This window comes from Vanellus vanellus, assembly GCF_965231255.1.
Source record: "Vanellus vanellus genome assembly, contig: HAP1_SCAFFOLD_2128, whole genome shotgun sequence".
Classification (NCBI taxonomy): domain Eukaryota; kingdom Metazoa; phylum Chordata; class Aves; order Charadriiformes; family Charadriidae; genus Vanellus; species Vanellus vanellus.
Window position 1 is genome coordinate 1 of NW_028127655.1, and position 17,791 is coordinate 17,791.

A 17,791-nucleotide genomic window follows, 5' to 3' on the forward strand; every position below is an offset into this window, starting at 1 on the left:
CCTCGGCCGTCCCCCCGCCCTCCCCGCCGCCCCCCCCGCCACCCGTGAGCACCCCCCCCACACACACGGCCCCCCCCATCACCCCTCCCAACCCCGTCACCCCCCAACCCCCCCATCACCCCATATCCCCCCATCACCCCATAATCCCCCATCACCCCCCAACCCCCCCATCACCCCCCAACCTCCCCATCACCCCCCAACCCCCCCATCACCCCATATCCCCCCATAACCCCATATCCCCCCATCACTCCCATATCCCCCCATTGCCCCCCAACCCCATCACCCCACAGCCCCCCCATCACCCCATATCCCCCCATCACCCCCCAACCCTTCACCCCACACACCCCCATCACCCCACACCCCCCTATTCACCCCCCAACCCCCCCATCACCCCATATCCCCCCATAACCCCACACCCCCCCATCACCCCCCAACCCCCCCATCACCCCATATCCCCCCATAACCCCATATCCCCCCATCCCCCCCCAACCCCCCCATCACCCCCCAACCCCCCCATCACCCCATATCCCCCCCATAACCCCATATCCCCCCATCACCCCATAATCCCCCATCACCCCATACCCCCCATCACCCCCCAACCTCCCCATCACCCCATATCCCCCCCATCACCCCATATCCCCCCATAACCCCATAATCCCTCGTCACCCCCAACCCCCCCATCACCCCATATCCCCCCATAACCCCATATCCCCCCATCACTCCCATATCCCCCCATTGCCCCCCAACCCCATCACCCCACAGCCCCCCCATCACCCCATATCCCCCCATCACCCCCCAACCCTTCACCCCACACACCCCCATCACCCCACACCCCCCTATTCACCCCCCAACCCCCCCATCACCCCATATCCCCCCATAACCCCATATCCCCCCATCCCCCCCCAACCCCCCCATCACCCCCCAACCCCCCCATCACCCCATATCCCCCCCATAACCCCATATCCCCCCATCACCCCATAATCCCCCATCACCCCATACCCCCCATCACCCCCCAACCCCCCCATCACCCCATATCCCCCCATCACCCCATAATCCCCCATCACCCCCCAACCCCCCCATCGCCCCATATCCCCCCATAACCCCATATCCCCCATCACCCCCCAACCCTTCACCCCACACACCCCCATCACCCCACACCCCCCCATCACCCCATATCCCCCCATAACCCCATATCCCCCCATCACCCCCCAACCCCCCCATCACCCCATACCACCCCATCACCCCCCAACCCCCCCATCACCCCCCAACCTCCCCATCACCCCATATCCCCCCCATCACCCCCCAACCTCCCCATCACCCCATAATCCCCCATCACCCCCCAACCCTTCACCCCACAACCCCCATCACCCCACACCCCCCTATCACCCCATATCCCCCCCATCACCCCATATCCCCCCATAACCCCATATCCCCCATCACCCCCCAACCCCATCACCCCCCAATCCCCCCATCACCCCCCAACCCCATCACCCCCCAACCCCCCCATCACCCCCCCGCTTTTTTGGGGGGTCACCGCCACCTTCACCCCGCAGCCCGCTGGCGGGAGGAGCCGGGACCCCCGGTCACCCACATGCCACCGCTGGTCCCCACGAGGCCACCGCTGGTCCCGGCGAGGCCACCTCTGCTCCCCGAAAGGCCACCGCCGGCCCCCGAAGTCATCGTGGTGCCGCGACCCACCCAAGGGCTGGTGGCACCCTTCCCCACCCAGGAGGTGCCACCACCAGGTAAGGAGGTCCTACGGTGGACGTTTGGGGTGGGGGGACGGACATATGGAGATGGGGACACGTAGGGATGGGGACCCACCACCATGTCGTCCCCCCCCCCACCTTCTTTTGCAGCGGCGGTGGGTGGTGTTTGCGAGAGGAACCCCCAAATCTGCGGCCCCGGGCGTTGCGTCCCCCGGCAGAGCGGGTACACGTGTCTGTGTCACCCCGGGTTCTGGCTCAGCACCCAGGGCACCCACTGCATCGGTGAGCGCCGGGTGGTGGTGGTGGTGGTGGGGGGACAACACGATGGGATGGGACGTGAGGGATGGGGGACACACACACACACACGTGGTCATCCCGCTGGCCGGGCGCCCACCCCTCCCCATGGGCACCCATTGAGGTCTCCATGAACCCAACCATCTCTCTGAGCACCCATCTCTCCATGCACCCAACCGTCCCTCTGGGCACCCATTGAGGTCTCCATGAACCCAACCATCCCTCTGGGCACCCATTGAGGTCTCCATGCACCCAACCGTCCCTCTGGGCACCCATTGAGGTCTCCATGAACCCAACCGTCCCTCTGGAGACCCATTGAGGTCTCCATGCACCCAACCGTCCCTCTGGAGACCCATTGAGGTCTCCATGCACCCAACCGTCCCTCTGGGCACCCATTGAGGTCTCCATGAACCCAACCATCTCTCTGAGCACCCATTGAGGTCTCCATGCACCCAACCGTCCCTCTGGAGACCCATTGAGGTCTCCATGCACCCAACCGTCCCTCTGGGCACCCATTGAGGTCTCCATGCACCCAACCATCTCTCCTGCACCCAACCGTCTCTCCATGCACCCAGTTCTCCATGAACCCACTTCTCCATGAACCCACCCATCCCTCTGGGCACCCATTGAGGTCTCCATGCACCCAACCATCTCTCTGAGCACCCATTGAGGTCTCCATGCACCCAACCGTCCCTCTGGGCACCCATTGAGGTCTCCATGAACCCACCCATCTCTCTGAGCACCCATTGAGGTCTCCATGCACCCAACCATCCCTCTGGGCACCCATTGAGGTCTCCATGCACCCACCCACCCCTCTGAGCACCCATTGAGGTCTCCATGCACCCAACCATCTCTCTGAGCACCCTCCTCTCCATGCACCCAACCGTCCCTCTGGGCACCCATTGAGGTCTCCATGCACCCAACCATCTCTCTGAGCACCCTCCTCTCCATGCACCCAACCGTCCCTCTGGGCACCCATTGAGGTCTCCATGAACCCAACCATCTCTCTGAGCACCCATCTCTCCATGCACCCAACTCTCCATGAACCCACCCATCCCTCTGGGCACCCATTGAGGTCTCCATGCACCCAACCATCTCTCTGGGCACCCATTGAGGTCTCCATGAACCCACCCATCCCTCTGGGCACCCATTGAGCTCCACGTGCACCCAACCACCTCTCCACCGCACCCAACCACCTCTCCTGCACCCATCTCTCCATGCCCCCACCCACCCGTGCTCTCCTCAGACGTGGACGAGTGCCGCCGCAGCCCCCGACCGTGTCCCAACGGTCGTTGCGAGAACTCGGTGGGAAGTTACCGCTGCCTCTGCTCCCCCGGCTACCGCCCCGGCGCCGCCGGCACCGACTGCCAAGGTCAGCCGGGGACACTGGGTGCCACCCCCCCACCCCACCCCACCCCCCGGACACCCGGGCTCCTCCTCCTCGGGTGGCCTCAGCCCGGCGCGTGTCCCCGTAGACGTGGATGAGTGCGCCCAGAGCCCCCCGCCCTGCGCCCACGGCCGCTGCGAGAACCTGCCCGGTGGCTACCGTTGCGCCTGTCCCACCGGCTACCGCGGGACGGCGCCGGAGGAGCCCTGCGAGGGTGAGTGGGGGGAGGGCAGGAGGGGCTATGGGGTCATCGTGGTGTGGGGTCATTGTGCCATGGGGTCATCGTGGTGTGGGGTCATCGTGGTGTAGGGTCATCATGGTGTGGGATCAACGTGGTGTGGGGTCATCACGATGTGGGGTCATCGCGGTGTGGGGTCATGGTGGTGTGGGGTCATTGTGGTGTGGGGTCATCGTGGTGTGGGGTCATCATGCCATGGGATCAACGTGGTGTGGGGTCATCGTGGTGTGGGGTCCCCATGCCATGATGTCCCCATGCCGTGATGTCCCCATGCCATTGGGTCATCATGCCATAGTCTCCCCATGCCGTTGGCTCACCATGTCACGGTCTCCCCATGCCCTGGGGTCACCTTCCCATGGTCTCCCCATGCCATGGTCTCATTATGCCATGAGGTCCCCATGCCGTGATGTCCCCATGCCATCAGGTCATCATGCCATGATCTCTCCATGCCGTTGGCTCACCATGTCACGGTCTCCCCATGCCATGTGGTCACCATACCATGGTCTCCCCATGCCATGGGGTCACCTTCCCATGGTCTCCCCATGCAATGATCTCCCCATGCCATGATGTCCCCATGCCATTGGGTCACCTTCCCATGGTCTCCCCATGCCATGATGTCCCCATGCCATGGGGTCACCTTCCCATGGTCTCCCCATGCCATGGTCTCATCATGCCATGATCTCTCCATGCCGTTGGCTCACCATACCATGGTCTCCCCATGCCCTGGGGTCACCTTCCCATGGTCTCCCCATGCCATGAGGTCCCCATGCCGTGATGTCCCCATGCCATCGAGTCATCATGCCATGGTCTCTCCATGCCGTTGGCTCACCATGTCACGGTCTCCCCATGCCATGGGGTCACCTTCCCATGGTCTCCCCATGCCATGAGCTCCCCATGCCGTGATGTCCCCATGCCATGATGTCCCCATGCCATGGGGTCACCTTCCCATGGTCTCCCCATGCCATGGTCTCATCATGCCATGAGGTCCCCATGCCGTGATGTCCCCATGCCATCGGGTCATCATGCCATGGTCTCCCCATGCCATGTTGTCCCCATGCCATGGTCTCCCCATGCCATGGTCTCATCATGCCATGATCTCCCCATGCCGTTGGCTCACCATGTCACGGTCTCCCCATGCCATGGGGTCACCTTCCCATGGTCTCCCCATGCCATGGTCTCATCATGCCATGATCTCTCCATGCCTTTGGGTCACCATGTCACGGTCTCCCCATGCCATGGGGTCACCTTCCCATGGTCTCCCCATGCCATGAGCTCCCCATGCCATGATGTCCCCATGCCATCGGGTCATCATGCCATGATCTCTCCATGCCTTTGGGTCACCATGTCACGGTCTCCCCATGCCATGGGGTCACCTTCCCATGGTCTCCCCATGCCATGGTCTCATCATGCCATGATCTCTCCATGCCGTTGGCTCACCATGTCATGGTCTCCCCATGCCGTTGGCTCACCATGTCACGGTCTCCCCATGCCATGGGGTCACCTTCCCATGGTCTCCCCATGCCATGAGCTCCTCGTGCCGCGAGCTCCCCATGCCCTGGGGTCACCAAACCACGGCCTCACCGTGCCGGTGCCCGACTCTTCCATCCAACGTAGACATCGATGAGTGTGAGAACCACCTCGCCTGTCCCGGCCAAGAGTGCGTCAACACCCCCGGCTCCTTCCAGTGCCAACCCTGCCCCGAAGGCTTCCACCTCCACCGCGGCCGCTGCGCAGGTAACCCCCTCCCCACCCCCGTCCTCCCATCGAGGGACACCCCAACCCCTTCCCCCCCCCCCCCCCCACCCTGCCCCATAACCCTCGTGGCCTCCAGACGTGGACGAGTGCGCCGGGGGCTCTCCCTGCGGCCCCCACGGCCGTTGCGCCAACACCGAAGGTTCTTTCCGCTGCGAATGCCGACGCGGTTACCGGGCGGGCGCCGACGGCGCGCCGTGCGCGGGTAAGTGGGGTGCGGTGGCGGTGGGGCCGCGTCCCCCCACGGCGTCACCCGGCCTGATGGCCTCGTGTCCCCACCCCAGACGTCAACGAGTGCCTGGAGGGCGACTTCTGCTTCCCCCACGGCGAGTGCCTCAACACGGAGGGCTCCTACGCCTGTCTCTGCGCCCAGGGCTACGCCAGCGCCCCCCAGGGCACCGCCTGCGCCGGTGGGTGCCACCCCCCAACCCTCATCCTCTCCGTTGATCCCGTAGCCACGGCCAGCCCGGTCCCCGTGACCAGCTCAGGCCCCATGTTCGTCCCAGTCTTCATGGCCCGGGGCTGGTCCTCATTCTCGTCCCACTCCCACTGACCGTCCCAGTTCCCATGTCCCCATGTCCATCCCGGTCCCCGTGTCCATTCTGGTCCCCATGTCCATCCTGGTCCCCAGGACCACCCCAGTCCCCATACCCATCCCAGTCCCCATGTCCATCCCGGTCCCCGTGTCCATCCCGGTCCCCGTGTCCATCCTGGTCCCCAGGACCATCCCAGTCCCCATGTCCCAGTTCCCATTCTGGTCCCCATGTCCCCAGGACCATCCCAGTCCCCATGTCCATCCCAGTCCCCATGTCCATCCCAGTCCACTAACCTTCCCAGTCCTCACATCCCAGTTCCCATCCTGGTCCCCATGCCCATCCCAGTCCCCACTGACCATCCCAGTCTCACTAACCATCCCAGTCCCCATGTTCATACTGGTCCCCATTCCCATCCCGGTCCCCATTCCCATCCCAGTCCCCATGTCCATCCCAATCCCCGTACCCATCCCAGTCCCTATGTCCATCCCGGTCCCCAGGACCATCCCAGTCCCCGTGTCCATTCCAGTCCCACTGACCATCCCGGTTGCCGTGTCCCAATTCCCATCCTGATCTCCATGCCCATCCCAGTCCCCATGTCCATACTGGTCCCCATTCCCATCCCAGTCCCCATGTCCATCCCAATCCCCGTACCCATCCCAGTCCCTATGTCCATCCTGGTCCCCATTCCCATCCCGGTCCCCATTCCCATCCCAGTCCCCATGTCCATCCCGGTCCCCACGTCCATCCCAGTCCCCAGGACCATCCCAGTCCCCATGTCCATCCCAGTCCCCATGTCCATCCCGGTCCCCAGGACCATCCCAGTCCCTGTGTCCATCCCAGTCCCACTGACCATCCCAGTCCCCATGTCCATCCCAGTCCCCATTCCCATCCCAGTCCCCATGTCCATCCTGGTCCCCATGTCCATACTGGTCCCCATTCCCATCCCAGTCCCCATGCCCACCTTGGTCCATCCCAGTCCCACTGACCATCCCAGTCCCCATGTCCATCCCGGTCCCCATTCCCATCCCAGTCCCCATGTCCATCCCAGTCCCCACGTCCATCCCAGTCCCCATTCCCACCCCAGTCCCCATGTCCATCCCAGTCCCCATGTCCATCCCGGTCCCCATTCCCATCCCAGTCCCCACGTCCCATCCCAGTCCCCATTCCCATCCCAGTCCCCACGTCCATCCCAGTCCCCATTCCCATCCCCGTCCCCATTCCCATCCCAGTCCCCGTGTCCATCCCAGTCCCCATGTTCATCCTGGTCCCCATTCCCATCCCAGTCCCCATTCCCATCCCAGTCCCCACGTCCATCCCCGTCCCACTCGTGCCTCCCCTTCACCTCATGTCCCCCCGTGTCCCCCCGTGTCCCCCCCGTCAGACGTGGACGAGTGTGAGCGCGGGGGCGTGTGCGAGGGCGGCCGCTGCACCAACACCGACGGCTCCTTCGAGTGCCACTGCCCGGCGGGTTTCCGCACCGACGCCGACAAAGCCCTGTGCCGGGGTGAGGGGCCGCGGCCGCGCCGGGGAGGGGACGGTCCCCGCCAGGGGACCGTGGGGATGGCACGCAGGAGGGTGACATGTCCCCCGCAGACGTGGACGAGTGTCAGGAGTACGGCGCCAGCCTGTGCGGCGCTCAGCGCTGCGACAACCTCCCCGGCTCCTACCGCTGCCTCACCCAGTGCCCGCCCGGCTACCGGGCTGGGGACGGAGGGGACTGCCTCGGTGAGCCACGGGGCTACCGGGTGGGCACGGGGACTGGGGTGGGCGCGGGGACTGGGGTGGGAATGGGCACTGGGGTGGGCGTGGGGACTGGGGTGGACATGGAGACCAAGATGGACACAGGGACTGGGATGGACATGGGGACTGGGGTGGACACGGGGACTGGGGTGGGAATGGGGACTGGGGTGGGCGCGGGGACTGGGGTGGGAATGGGGACTGGGGTGGGCGCGGGGACTGGGGTGGGCACGGGGACTGGGGTGGACGTGGGGACTGGGGTGGCCATGGGGACTGGGGTGGACATGGGGACTGGGATGACCATGGGGACAGGGATGACCATGGGGACTGGGATGGACGTGGGGACTGGGATGGCCATGGGGACTGGGATGGACGTGGGGACTGGGGTGGACACGGGGACTGGGATGGTCCTGGGGACTGGGGTGGACACGGGGACTGGGGTGGCCATGGGGACTGGGGTGGGAATGGGGACTGGGATGGACATGGGGACTGGGGTGGACGTGGGGACTGGGGTGGGAATGGGGACTGGGGTGGACACGGGGACTGGGGTGGACGTGGGGACTGGGATGGCCATGGGGACTGGGATGACCATGGGGACAGGGATGACCATGGGGACTGGGATGGCCATGGGGACTGGGATGGCCATGGGGACTGGGATGGACGTGGGGACTGGGATGGACGTGGGGACTGGGGTGGTCGGTGGGATTGGGGTGGACATGGGGACCAAGATGGGCATGGAAACTGGGATTGACATGGGGACTGGAATGGGTATGTGGTCTGGGATGGGAATGTGGACTGGGATGGATGTGGGGACTGGGGTGGACATGGGGACTGGGGTGGCCACGGGGACTGGGATGGACGTGGGGACTGGGATGGCCATGGGGACTGGGATGACCACAGGGACTGGGATAGACGTGGGGACTGGGGTGGTCGGTGGGATTGGGGTGGACATGGGGACCAAGATGGGCATGGAAACTGGGATTGACATGGGGACTGGGATGGGAATGTGGACTGGGATGGATGTGGGGACCAGGGTGGGCACAGGGACTGGGATGGGCTTGGGAAGATCAGTGGGACTGGGATGGGAGTGGGGAGTGGGATGGACATGGAGACTGGGATGGACATGGGCACCAGGATGGGCACAGGGACTGGGATGGGCTTGGGATGGCCATGGGGACTGGGATGGACACAGGGAGTGGGATGGCCACGGGGACTGGACTGGGACATGGGGACTGGGATGGGACGTGGGGACTGGGATGTGCACGAGGACTGGGATGGGACATGGGGACTGGGATGGGCCATGGGGACTGGGATGTGCACGAGGACTGGGATGGGCACGGGGACTGGGATGGGCACACCACATGCACTGGGACTGGGGTGGCCGTGGGGCACCGTGGTGGTGCCGGGGGGTGGGGGTGTTGGCCCTGCTGTCCCCAACCAGCCATGCCCCCCACCCCCACCCCCCCCGGCTTGTCCCCGGGCTGTCCCCTGGGTGTCCCCCGGGGTGTCCCCCGCAGACGTGGACGAGTGTCAGGAGTACGGCGCCAGCCTGTGCGGCGCTCAGCGCTGCGACAACCTCCCCGGCTCCTACCGCTGCCTCACCCAGTGCCCGCCCGGCTACCGGCCCGGGGACGGAGGGGACTGCCTCGGTGAGCCACGGGGCTACCGGGTGGGCACGGGGACTGGGGTGGGAATGGGGACTGGGGTGGGAATGGGGACTGGGGTGGATGTGGGGACTGGGGTGGGAATGGGGGCTGGGGTGGGAATGGGGACTGGGGTGGGCACGGGGACTGGGGTGGGAATGGGGACTGGGGTGGACGTGGGGACTGGGGTGTGCATGGGCACCAGGATGGGAATGGGGACTGGGGTGGACGTGGGGACTGGGGTGGGAATGGGGACTGGGGTGGGAATGGGGACTGGGGTGGCCACGGGGACTGGGGTGGTCGGTTGGATTGGGGTGGACATGGGGACCAAGATGGGCATGGAGACTGGGATGGACATGGGGACTGGGGTGGGCACGGGGACTGGGGTGGGTATGGGGACTGGGGTGGACACGGGGACTGGGGTGGACGTGGGGACTGGGATGGCCATGGGGACTGGGGTGGCCACGGGGACAGGGATGGATGTGGGGACTGGGGTGGACATGGGGACTGGGGTGGCCACAGGGACTGGGGTGGCCACGGGGACTGGGGTGGTCGGTGGGATTGGGGTGGACATGGGGACCAAGATGGATATGGAGACTGGGATGGTCCTGGGGACTGGGATGGGCACAGGGACTGGGATGGGAATGGGGACTGGGGTGGACACGGGGACTGGGGTGGACATGGGGACTGGGATGGTCCTGGGGACTGGGGTGGCCATGGGGACTGGGGTGGGAATAGGGACTGGGATGGGACGTGGGGACTGGGGTGGGAATGGGGACTGGGGTGGGAATGGGGACTGGGGTGGCCATGGGACTGGGGTGGGAATGGGGACTGGGGTGGGAATGGGGACTGGGGTGGCCATGGGACTGGGGTGGGAATGGGGACTGGGGTGGGAATGGGGACTGGGGTGGCCATGGGACTGGGGTGGGAATGGGGACTGGGGTGGGAATGGGGACTGGGGTGGGTATGGGGACTGGGGTGGGCGTGGGGACCAAGATGGACACGGGGACTGGGATGGATGTGGGGACTGGGATGGACACGGGGACTGGGGTGGTCGGTTGGATTGGGGTGGACATGGGGACCAAGATGGACACAGGGACTGGGATGGACGTGGGGACTGGGGTGGATGTGGGGACTGGGATGGCCATGGGGACTGGGGTGGCCACGAGGACTGGGGTGGATGTGGGGACTGGGGTGGGAATGGGGACTGGGGTGGACACGGGGATTGGGGTGGGAATGGGGACTGGGATGGGAATGGGGACTGGGGTGGCCATGGGACTGGGGTGGGAATGGGGACTGGGGTGGGTATGGGGACTGGGGTGGGAATGGGGACTGGGATGGACACGGGGACAGGGATGGACGTGGGGACTGGGATGGACGTGGGGACTGGGGTGGTCGGTGGGATTGGGGTGGACACGGGGACCAAGATGGACATGGAGACTGGGATGGTCCTTGGGACTGGGGTGGACACGGGGACTGGGGTGGGAATGGGGACTGGGGTGGACATGGGGACTGGGGTGGACACGGGGACTGGGATGGACGTGGGGACTGGGGTGGGAATGGGGACTGGGGTGGACATGGGGACTGGGGTGGACACGGGGACTGGGATGGACGTGGGGACTGGGGTGCCCGTGGGGACTGGGGTGGGTATGGGGACCGGGATGGACACGGGGACTGGGGTGGGAATGGGGACTGGGATGGGAATGTGGTCTGGGATGGACACGGAGACTGGGGTGGATGTGGGGACTGGGATCGCCACAGGGACTGGGATGGCCACGAGGACTGGGGTGGGAATGGGGACTGGGATGGGAACGGGGACTGGGGTGGACACGGGGACTGGGGTGGGAACGGGGACTGGGGTGGGAATGGGGACCAAGGTGAGAGACGGCCTCAGGGGGGCACCTCAGGGGGGCACCTCAGGGGGGCACCTCAGGGGGGCACCACGCCGTGGGGCACACAGGGGCAGCAGGGGCTGAGCCGTGGGGTGCGGAGGGCCAGAAGGACTCAGGTCATGGGAGATGTGGGGACAAGGAAGCGTGCCATGGGGCGCAGTGGGACCATGCCATGGGGCACATCAAGGGCCATTCCATGGGGCACATCAAGGGCCACGCTATGGGGCACAGAGGGATCATGCCATGGGGCACGTCAGGAGCTATTCCATGGGGCACACCAAGGACCACTCTATGGGGCACAGAGGGACCATGCCATGGGGCACATCAGGAGCTATTCCATGGGGCACACCAAGGACCACTCTATGGGGCACAGAGAGACCACGCTATGGGGCACAGCGAGACCATTCCATGGGGCACATCAGGAGCTATTCCATGGGGTACACCAAGGACCACACTATGGGGCACAGAGAGACCACGCTATGGGGCACATCAGGAGCTATTCCATGGGGTACACCAAGGACCACACTATGGGGCACAGCGAGACCACGCTATGGGGCACAGCGAGACCATTCCATGGGGCACACCAAGGACCACGCTATGGGGCACAGCGAGACCATTCCATGGGGCACATCAAGAACCACTCTATGGGGCACAGCGAGACCATTCCATGGGGCACATCAGGAGCTATTCCATGGGGCACACCAAGGACCACGCTATGGGGCACAGACAGACCACTCTATGGGGCACAGAGAGACCACGCTATGGGGCACAGAGGGACCATTCCATGGGGCACATCAGGAGCTATTCCATGGGGTACACCAAGGACCACACTATGGGGCACACCAAGACCACGCTATGGGGCACAGCGTGACCATTCCATGGGGCACATCAAGAACCACTCTATGGGGCACAGAGGGACCATTCCATGGGGCACATCAGGAGCTATTCCATGGGGCACACCAAGGACCACGCTATGGGGCACAGCGAGACCACGCTATGGGGCACATCAGGAGCTATTCCATGGGGTACACCAAGGACCACGCTATGGGGCACAGCGAGACCACGCTATGGGGCACAGCGAGACCATTCCATGGGGCACATCAAGAACCACTCTATGGGGCACAGCGAGACCATTCCATGGGGCACATCAGGAGCTATTCCATGGGGCACACCAAGGACCACGCTATGGGGCACAGACAGACCACTCTATGGGGCACAGCGAGACCACGCTATGGGGCACAGAGGGACCATTCCATGGGGCACATCAGGAGCTATTCCATGGCGTACACCAAGGACCACACTATGGGGCACAGCGAGACCACGCTATGGGGCACAGAGAGACCATTCCATGGGGCACATCAGGAGCTATTCCATGGGGCACACCAAGGACCACGCTATGGGGCACAGAGAAACCACGCTATGGGGCACAGCGAGACCATTCCATGGGGCACATCAGGAGCTATTCCATGGGGTACATCAAGGACCATTCCATGGGGCACAGACAGACCATTCCATGGGGCACATCAGGAGCTATTCCATGGGGCACACCAAGGACCACGCTATGGGGCACAGAGGGACCATTCCATGGGGCACATCAGGAGCTATTCCATGGGGTACACCAAGGACCACGCTATGGGGCACAGAGAGACCACTCTATGGGGCACAGAGGGACCATTCCATGGGGCACATCAGGAGCTATTCCATGGGGTACACCAAGGACCACGCTATGGGGCACAGCGAGACCACGCTATGGGGCACAGAGGGACCATTCCATGGGGCACATCAGGAGCTATTCCATGGGGCACAGAGAGACCATTCCATGGGGCACACCAAGGACCACTCTATGGGGCACAGAGAGACCACACTATGGGGCACATCAGGACCTATTCCATGGGGCACATCAAGGACCACGCTATGGGGCACAGCGAAACCATTCCATGGGGCACACCAAGGACTACGCTATGGGGCACAGAGGGACCATTCCATGGGGCACACCAAGGACCACGCTATGGGGCACAGCGAGACCATTCCATGGGGCACATCAAGAACCACTCTATGGGGCACAGAGGGACCATTCCATGGGGCACATCAGGAGCTATTCCATGGGGCACACCAAGGACCACGCTATGGGGCACACCAAGACCACGCTATGGGGCACAGCGTGACCATTCCATGGGGCACATCAAGAACCACTCTATGGGGCACAGCGAGACCATTCCATGGGGCACATCAGGAGCTATTCCATGGGGCACACCAAGGACCACGCTATGGGGCACAGCGAGACCACGCTATGGGGCACAGCGAAACCATTCCATGGGGCACATCAAGAACCACTCTATGGGGCACAGAGAGACCATTCCATGGGGCACAGAGAGACCATTCCATGGGGCACACCAAGGACCACGCTATGGGGCACAGCGTGACCACACTATGGGGCACATCAGGACCTATTCCATGGGGCACATCAAGGACCACACTATGGGGCACATCAGGACCTATTCCATGGGGCACATCAAGGACCACTCTATGGGGCACAGAGAGACCATTCCATGGGGCACATCAGGAGCTATTCCATGGGGTACACCAAGGACCACTCTATGGGGCACAGACAGACCATTCCATGGGGCACATCAGGAGCTATTCCATGGGGCACACCAAGGACCACTCTATGGGGCACAGAGAGACCATTCCATGGGGCACATCAGGAGCTATTCCATGGGGCACATCAAGGACCACTCTATGGGGCACAGCAAAACCATTCCATGGGGCACATCAGGAGCTATTCCATGGGGCACACCAAGGACCACGCTATGGGGCACAGAGAGACCATTCCATGGGGCACATCAGGAGCTATTCCATGGGGCACAGAGAGACCATTCCATGGGGCACACCAAGGACCACGCTATGGGGCACAGCGAGACCACACTATGGGGCACATCAGGACCTATTCCATGGGGCACATCAAGGACCACGCTATGGGGCACAGAGAGACCACACTATGGGGCACATCAGGACCTATTCCATGGGGCACATCAAGGACCACGCTATGGGGCACAGCGAAACCATTCCATGGGGCACACCAAGGACCACGCTATGGGGCACAGCGAAACCATTCCATGGGGCACACCAAGGACCACGCTATGGGGCACAGCAAAACCATTCCATGGGGCACATCAGGAGCTATTCCATGGGGCACACCAAGGACCACGCTATGGGGCACACCAAGACCACGCTATGGGGCACAGCGAGACCATTCCATGGGGCACATCAGGAGCTATTCCATGGGGCACACCAAGGACCACGCTATGGGGCACACCAAGACCACGCTATGGGGCACAGCGAAACCATTCCATGGGGCACAGCGAGACCATGCCATGGGGCACATCAGGAGCTATTCCATGGGGCACACCAAGGACCACTCTATGGGGCACAGCAAAACCATTCCATGGGGCACATCAGGAGCTATTCCATGGGGCACACCAAGGACCACGCTATGGGGCACAGCGAGACCACGCTATGGGGCACATCAGGAGCTATTCCATGGGGCACACCAAGGACCACGCTATGGGGCACAGCAAGACCACGCTATGGGGCACAGCGAAACCATTCCATGGGGCACACCAAGGACCACGCTATGGGGCACAGAGGGACCATTCCATGGGGCACATCAGGAGCTATTCCATGGGGCACACCAAGGACCACGCTATGGGGCACAGCGAGACCACGCTATGGGGCACATCAGGAGCTATTCCATGGGGCACACCAAGGACCACGCTATGGGGCACAGAGGGACCATTCCATGGGGCACATCAGGAGCTATTCCATGGGGCACACCAAGGACCACTCTATGGGGCACAGCGAGACCACGCTATGGGGCACAGTGAAACCATTCCATGGGGCACACCAAGGACCACGCTATGGGGCACAGCGAGACCACGCTATGGGGCACAGAGAGACCACGCTATGGGGCACATCAGGAGCTATTCCATGGGGCACACCAAGAACCACTCTATGGGGCACAGCGAGACCATTCCATGGGGCACATCAAGAACCACTCTATGGGGCACAGCGAGACCATTCCATGGGGCACATCAGGAGCTATTCCATGGGGCACACCAAGGACCACGCTATGGGGCACAGACAGACCACTCTATGGGGCACAGAGAGACCACGCTATGGGGCACAGAGGGACCATTCCATGGGGCACATCAGGAGCTATTCCATGGGGTACACCAAGGACCACACTATGGGGCACAGCGAGACCACGCTATGGGGCACAGAGAGACCATTCCATGGGGCACATCAGGAGCTATTCCATGGGGTACACCAAGGACCACACTATGGGGCACAGCGAGACCACGCTATGGGGCACAGAGAGACCATTCCATGGGGCACATCAGGAGCTATTCCATGGGGCACACCAAGGACCACTCTATGGGGCACAGAGAGACCATTCCATGGGGCACATCAGGAGCTATTCCATGGGGTACACCAAGGACCATTCCATGGGGCACAGACAGACCATTCCATGGGGCACATCAGGAGCTATTCCATGGGGCACACCAAGGACCACGCTATGGGGCACAGAGAGACCATTCCATGGGGCACATCAGGAGCTATTCCATGGGGCACACCAAGGACCACGCTATGGGGCACAGAGGGACCATTCCATGGGGCACATCAGGACCTATTCCATGGGGCACATCAAGGACCATTCCATGGGGTACATCAAGGACCATTGCATGGGGCACAGCGAAACCATTCCATGGGGCACATCAAGAACCACTCTATGGGGCACAGAGGGACCATTCCATGGGGCACATCAGGAGCTATTCCATGGGGCACACCAAGGACCACGCTATGGGGCACAGCGAGACCATTCCATGGGGCACATCAGGAGCTATTCCATGGGGCACACCAAGGACCACGCTATGGGGCACAGCGTGACCACGCTATGGGGCACATCAGGAGCTATTCCATGGGGCACACCAAGGACCACGCTATGGGGCACAGCGAGACCATTCCATGGGGCACGTCAGGAGCTATTCCATGGGGCACAGAGAGACCATTCCATGGGGCACACCAAGGACCACGCTATGGGGCACAGCGAGACCATTCCATGGGGCACATCAGGACCTATTCCATGGGGCACATCAGGAGCTATTCCATGGGGCACACCAAGGACCACGCTATGGGGCACACCAAGACCACGCTATGGGGCACAGACAGACCACGCTATGGGGCACAGCGAGACCACGCTATGGGGCACAGAGAGACCATTCCATGGGGCACAGCGTGACCACGCTATGGGGCACAGCGAGACCATTCCATGGGGCACATCAGGACCTATTCCATGGGGCACATCAGGAGCTATTCCATGGGGCACACCAAGGACCACACTATGGGGCACAGTGTGACCACGCTATGGGGCACAGCAAGACCACGCTATGGGGCACAGACAGACCACGCTATGGGGCACACCAAGAACCACCCCACTGATCGCCCCAACCCCCCCCCCAGCCCTTCCCCACGACGCATAACACCCCACATGGCGGTGTGGGGCGGGGGGGGGGGGTGAGCTCAGCCCCACTGCGCCGCGCGTGTGGGTCACCCCCCCCCCCCCCTCCGCCCCACATATCTCAGACGTAGACGAATGCGCCAACGAGACCCTCTGCGGCTCTCACGCCGACTGCCACAACCTCCCCGGTTCCTTCCAGTGCCAGTGCCACCCGGGCTACCAAACCGCCCCGCGGGGCCACCAGTGCCTGGGTACGACCCCCCCCTTTTAAAAATTTTAAAATTTAAATTTTTTTTTTTGGGGGGGGGGGGGAGGGGGGAAGAGGGGGGGAAAAAACCCACTTCCAAAGTGGTTATTTCCCCCCTTTCAAAAACAAACAACCAAAAAACCAACCAAAACCCAACGAACCACCCAACCCCCCCCCCCCAATTTCATTTTTTGGGGGTTTTTTTTGGGGGGTTTTTTTTTTGGGGGGGGGGTTGTGGTTGGTTTTTTTTTTTTTTTTTGGGGGGGGGGGGTTGTGGTTTTTGTGTTTTTTTTTGGTTTTTTTTGGGGGGGGGTTGTGGTTTTTGTTGATTTTTTTTTTTTTTGGGGGGGTGTGTGGTTTTTTTTTGTTTTTTTTTGGGGGGGTTGTGGGTTTTTTTTGTTTTTGGGTTTTTTGGGGGGGTTGGGTTTTTTTGGGTTTTTTTTTGGGGGGGTTGTGGGTTTTTTGGTTTTTTTTTTTTGGGGGGGGGGGTGTTTTTTTTTTGGTTTTTTTTTTGGGGGGGGTTGTGGTTTTTTTTTGGGTTTTGTTTTTTTTTGGGGGGGGTTGTGGTTTGTTTTTTTTCTTTTTTTTGGGGGGGGTTGTGTGTTTTTTTTGGTTTTTTTTTTTTTTGGGGGGGGGTTGTGGTTTTTTTGGTTTTTTGGGGGGGGGGTTGTGGTTTTTTTTTGTTTTTTTTTTTTGCGGGGGGGTTTTGTGGTTTTTTTTTGGGTTTTTTTTTTTGGGGGGGGTTGGTTTTTTTTGGGGGGGGGTTGTGGTTTGTTTTTTTTTGGGGGGGGGTTGTGTTTTTTTTGGGGGGGGGTTGTGGTTTTTTTTTTTTTTGGGG

General features: G+C 62.3%; 1 protein-coding gene across 1 annotated transcript; it reads left to right on the plus strand.

Annotated features, from left to right (window-relative positions):
• Nucleotides 1-1,553: 1,553 nt before the first annotated feature.
• On the plus strand, nt 1,554-16,957 carry LOC309685119 (latent-transforming growth factor beta-binding protein 4-like; the record flags this gene model as incomplete). The annotated part of the gene is made up of 11 exons (XM_082500933.1): nt 1,554-1,745; nt 1,860-1,991; nt 3,250-3,375; nt 3,479-3,604; nt 5,243-5,362; nt 5,460-5,585; nt 5,665-5,790; nt 7,298-7,420; nt 7,510-7,641; nt 9,171-9,302; nt 16,832-16,957. Coding segments are annotated over 11 exons (1,461 nt in total), but the record flags the coding sequence as incomplete, so codon positions are not given.
• Nucleotides 16,958-17,791: the final 834 nt, after the last annotated feature.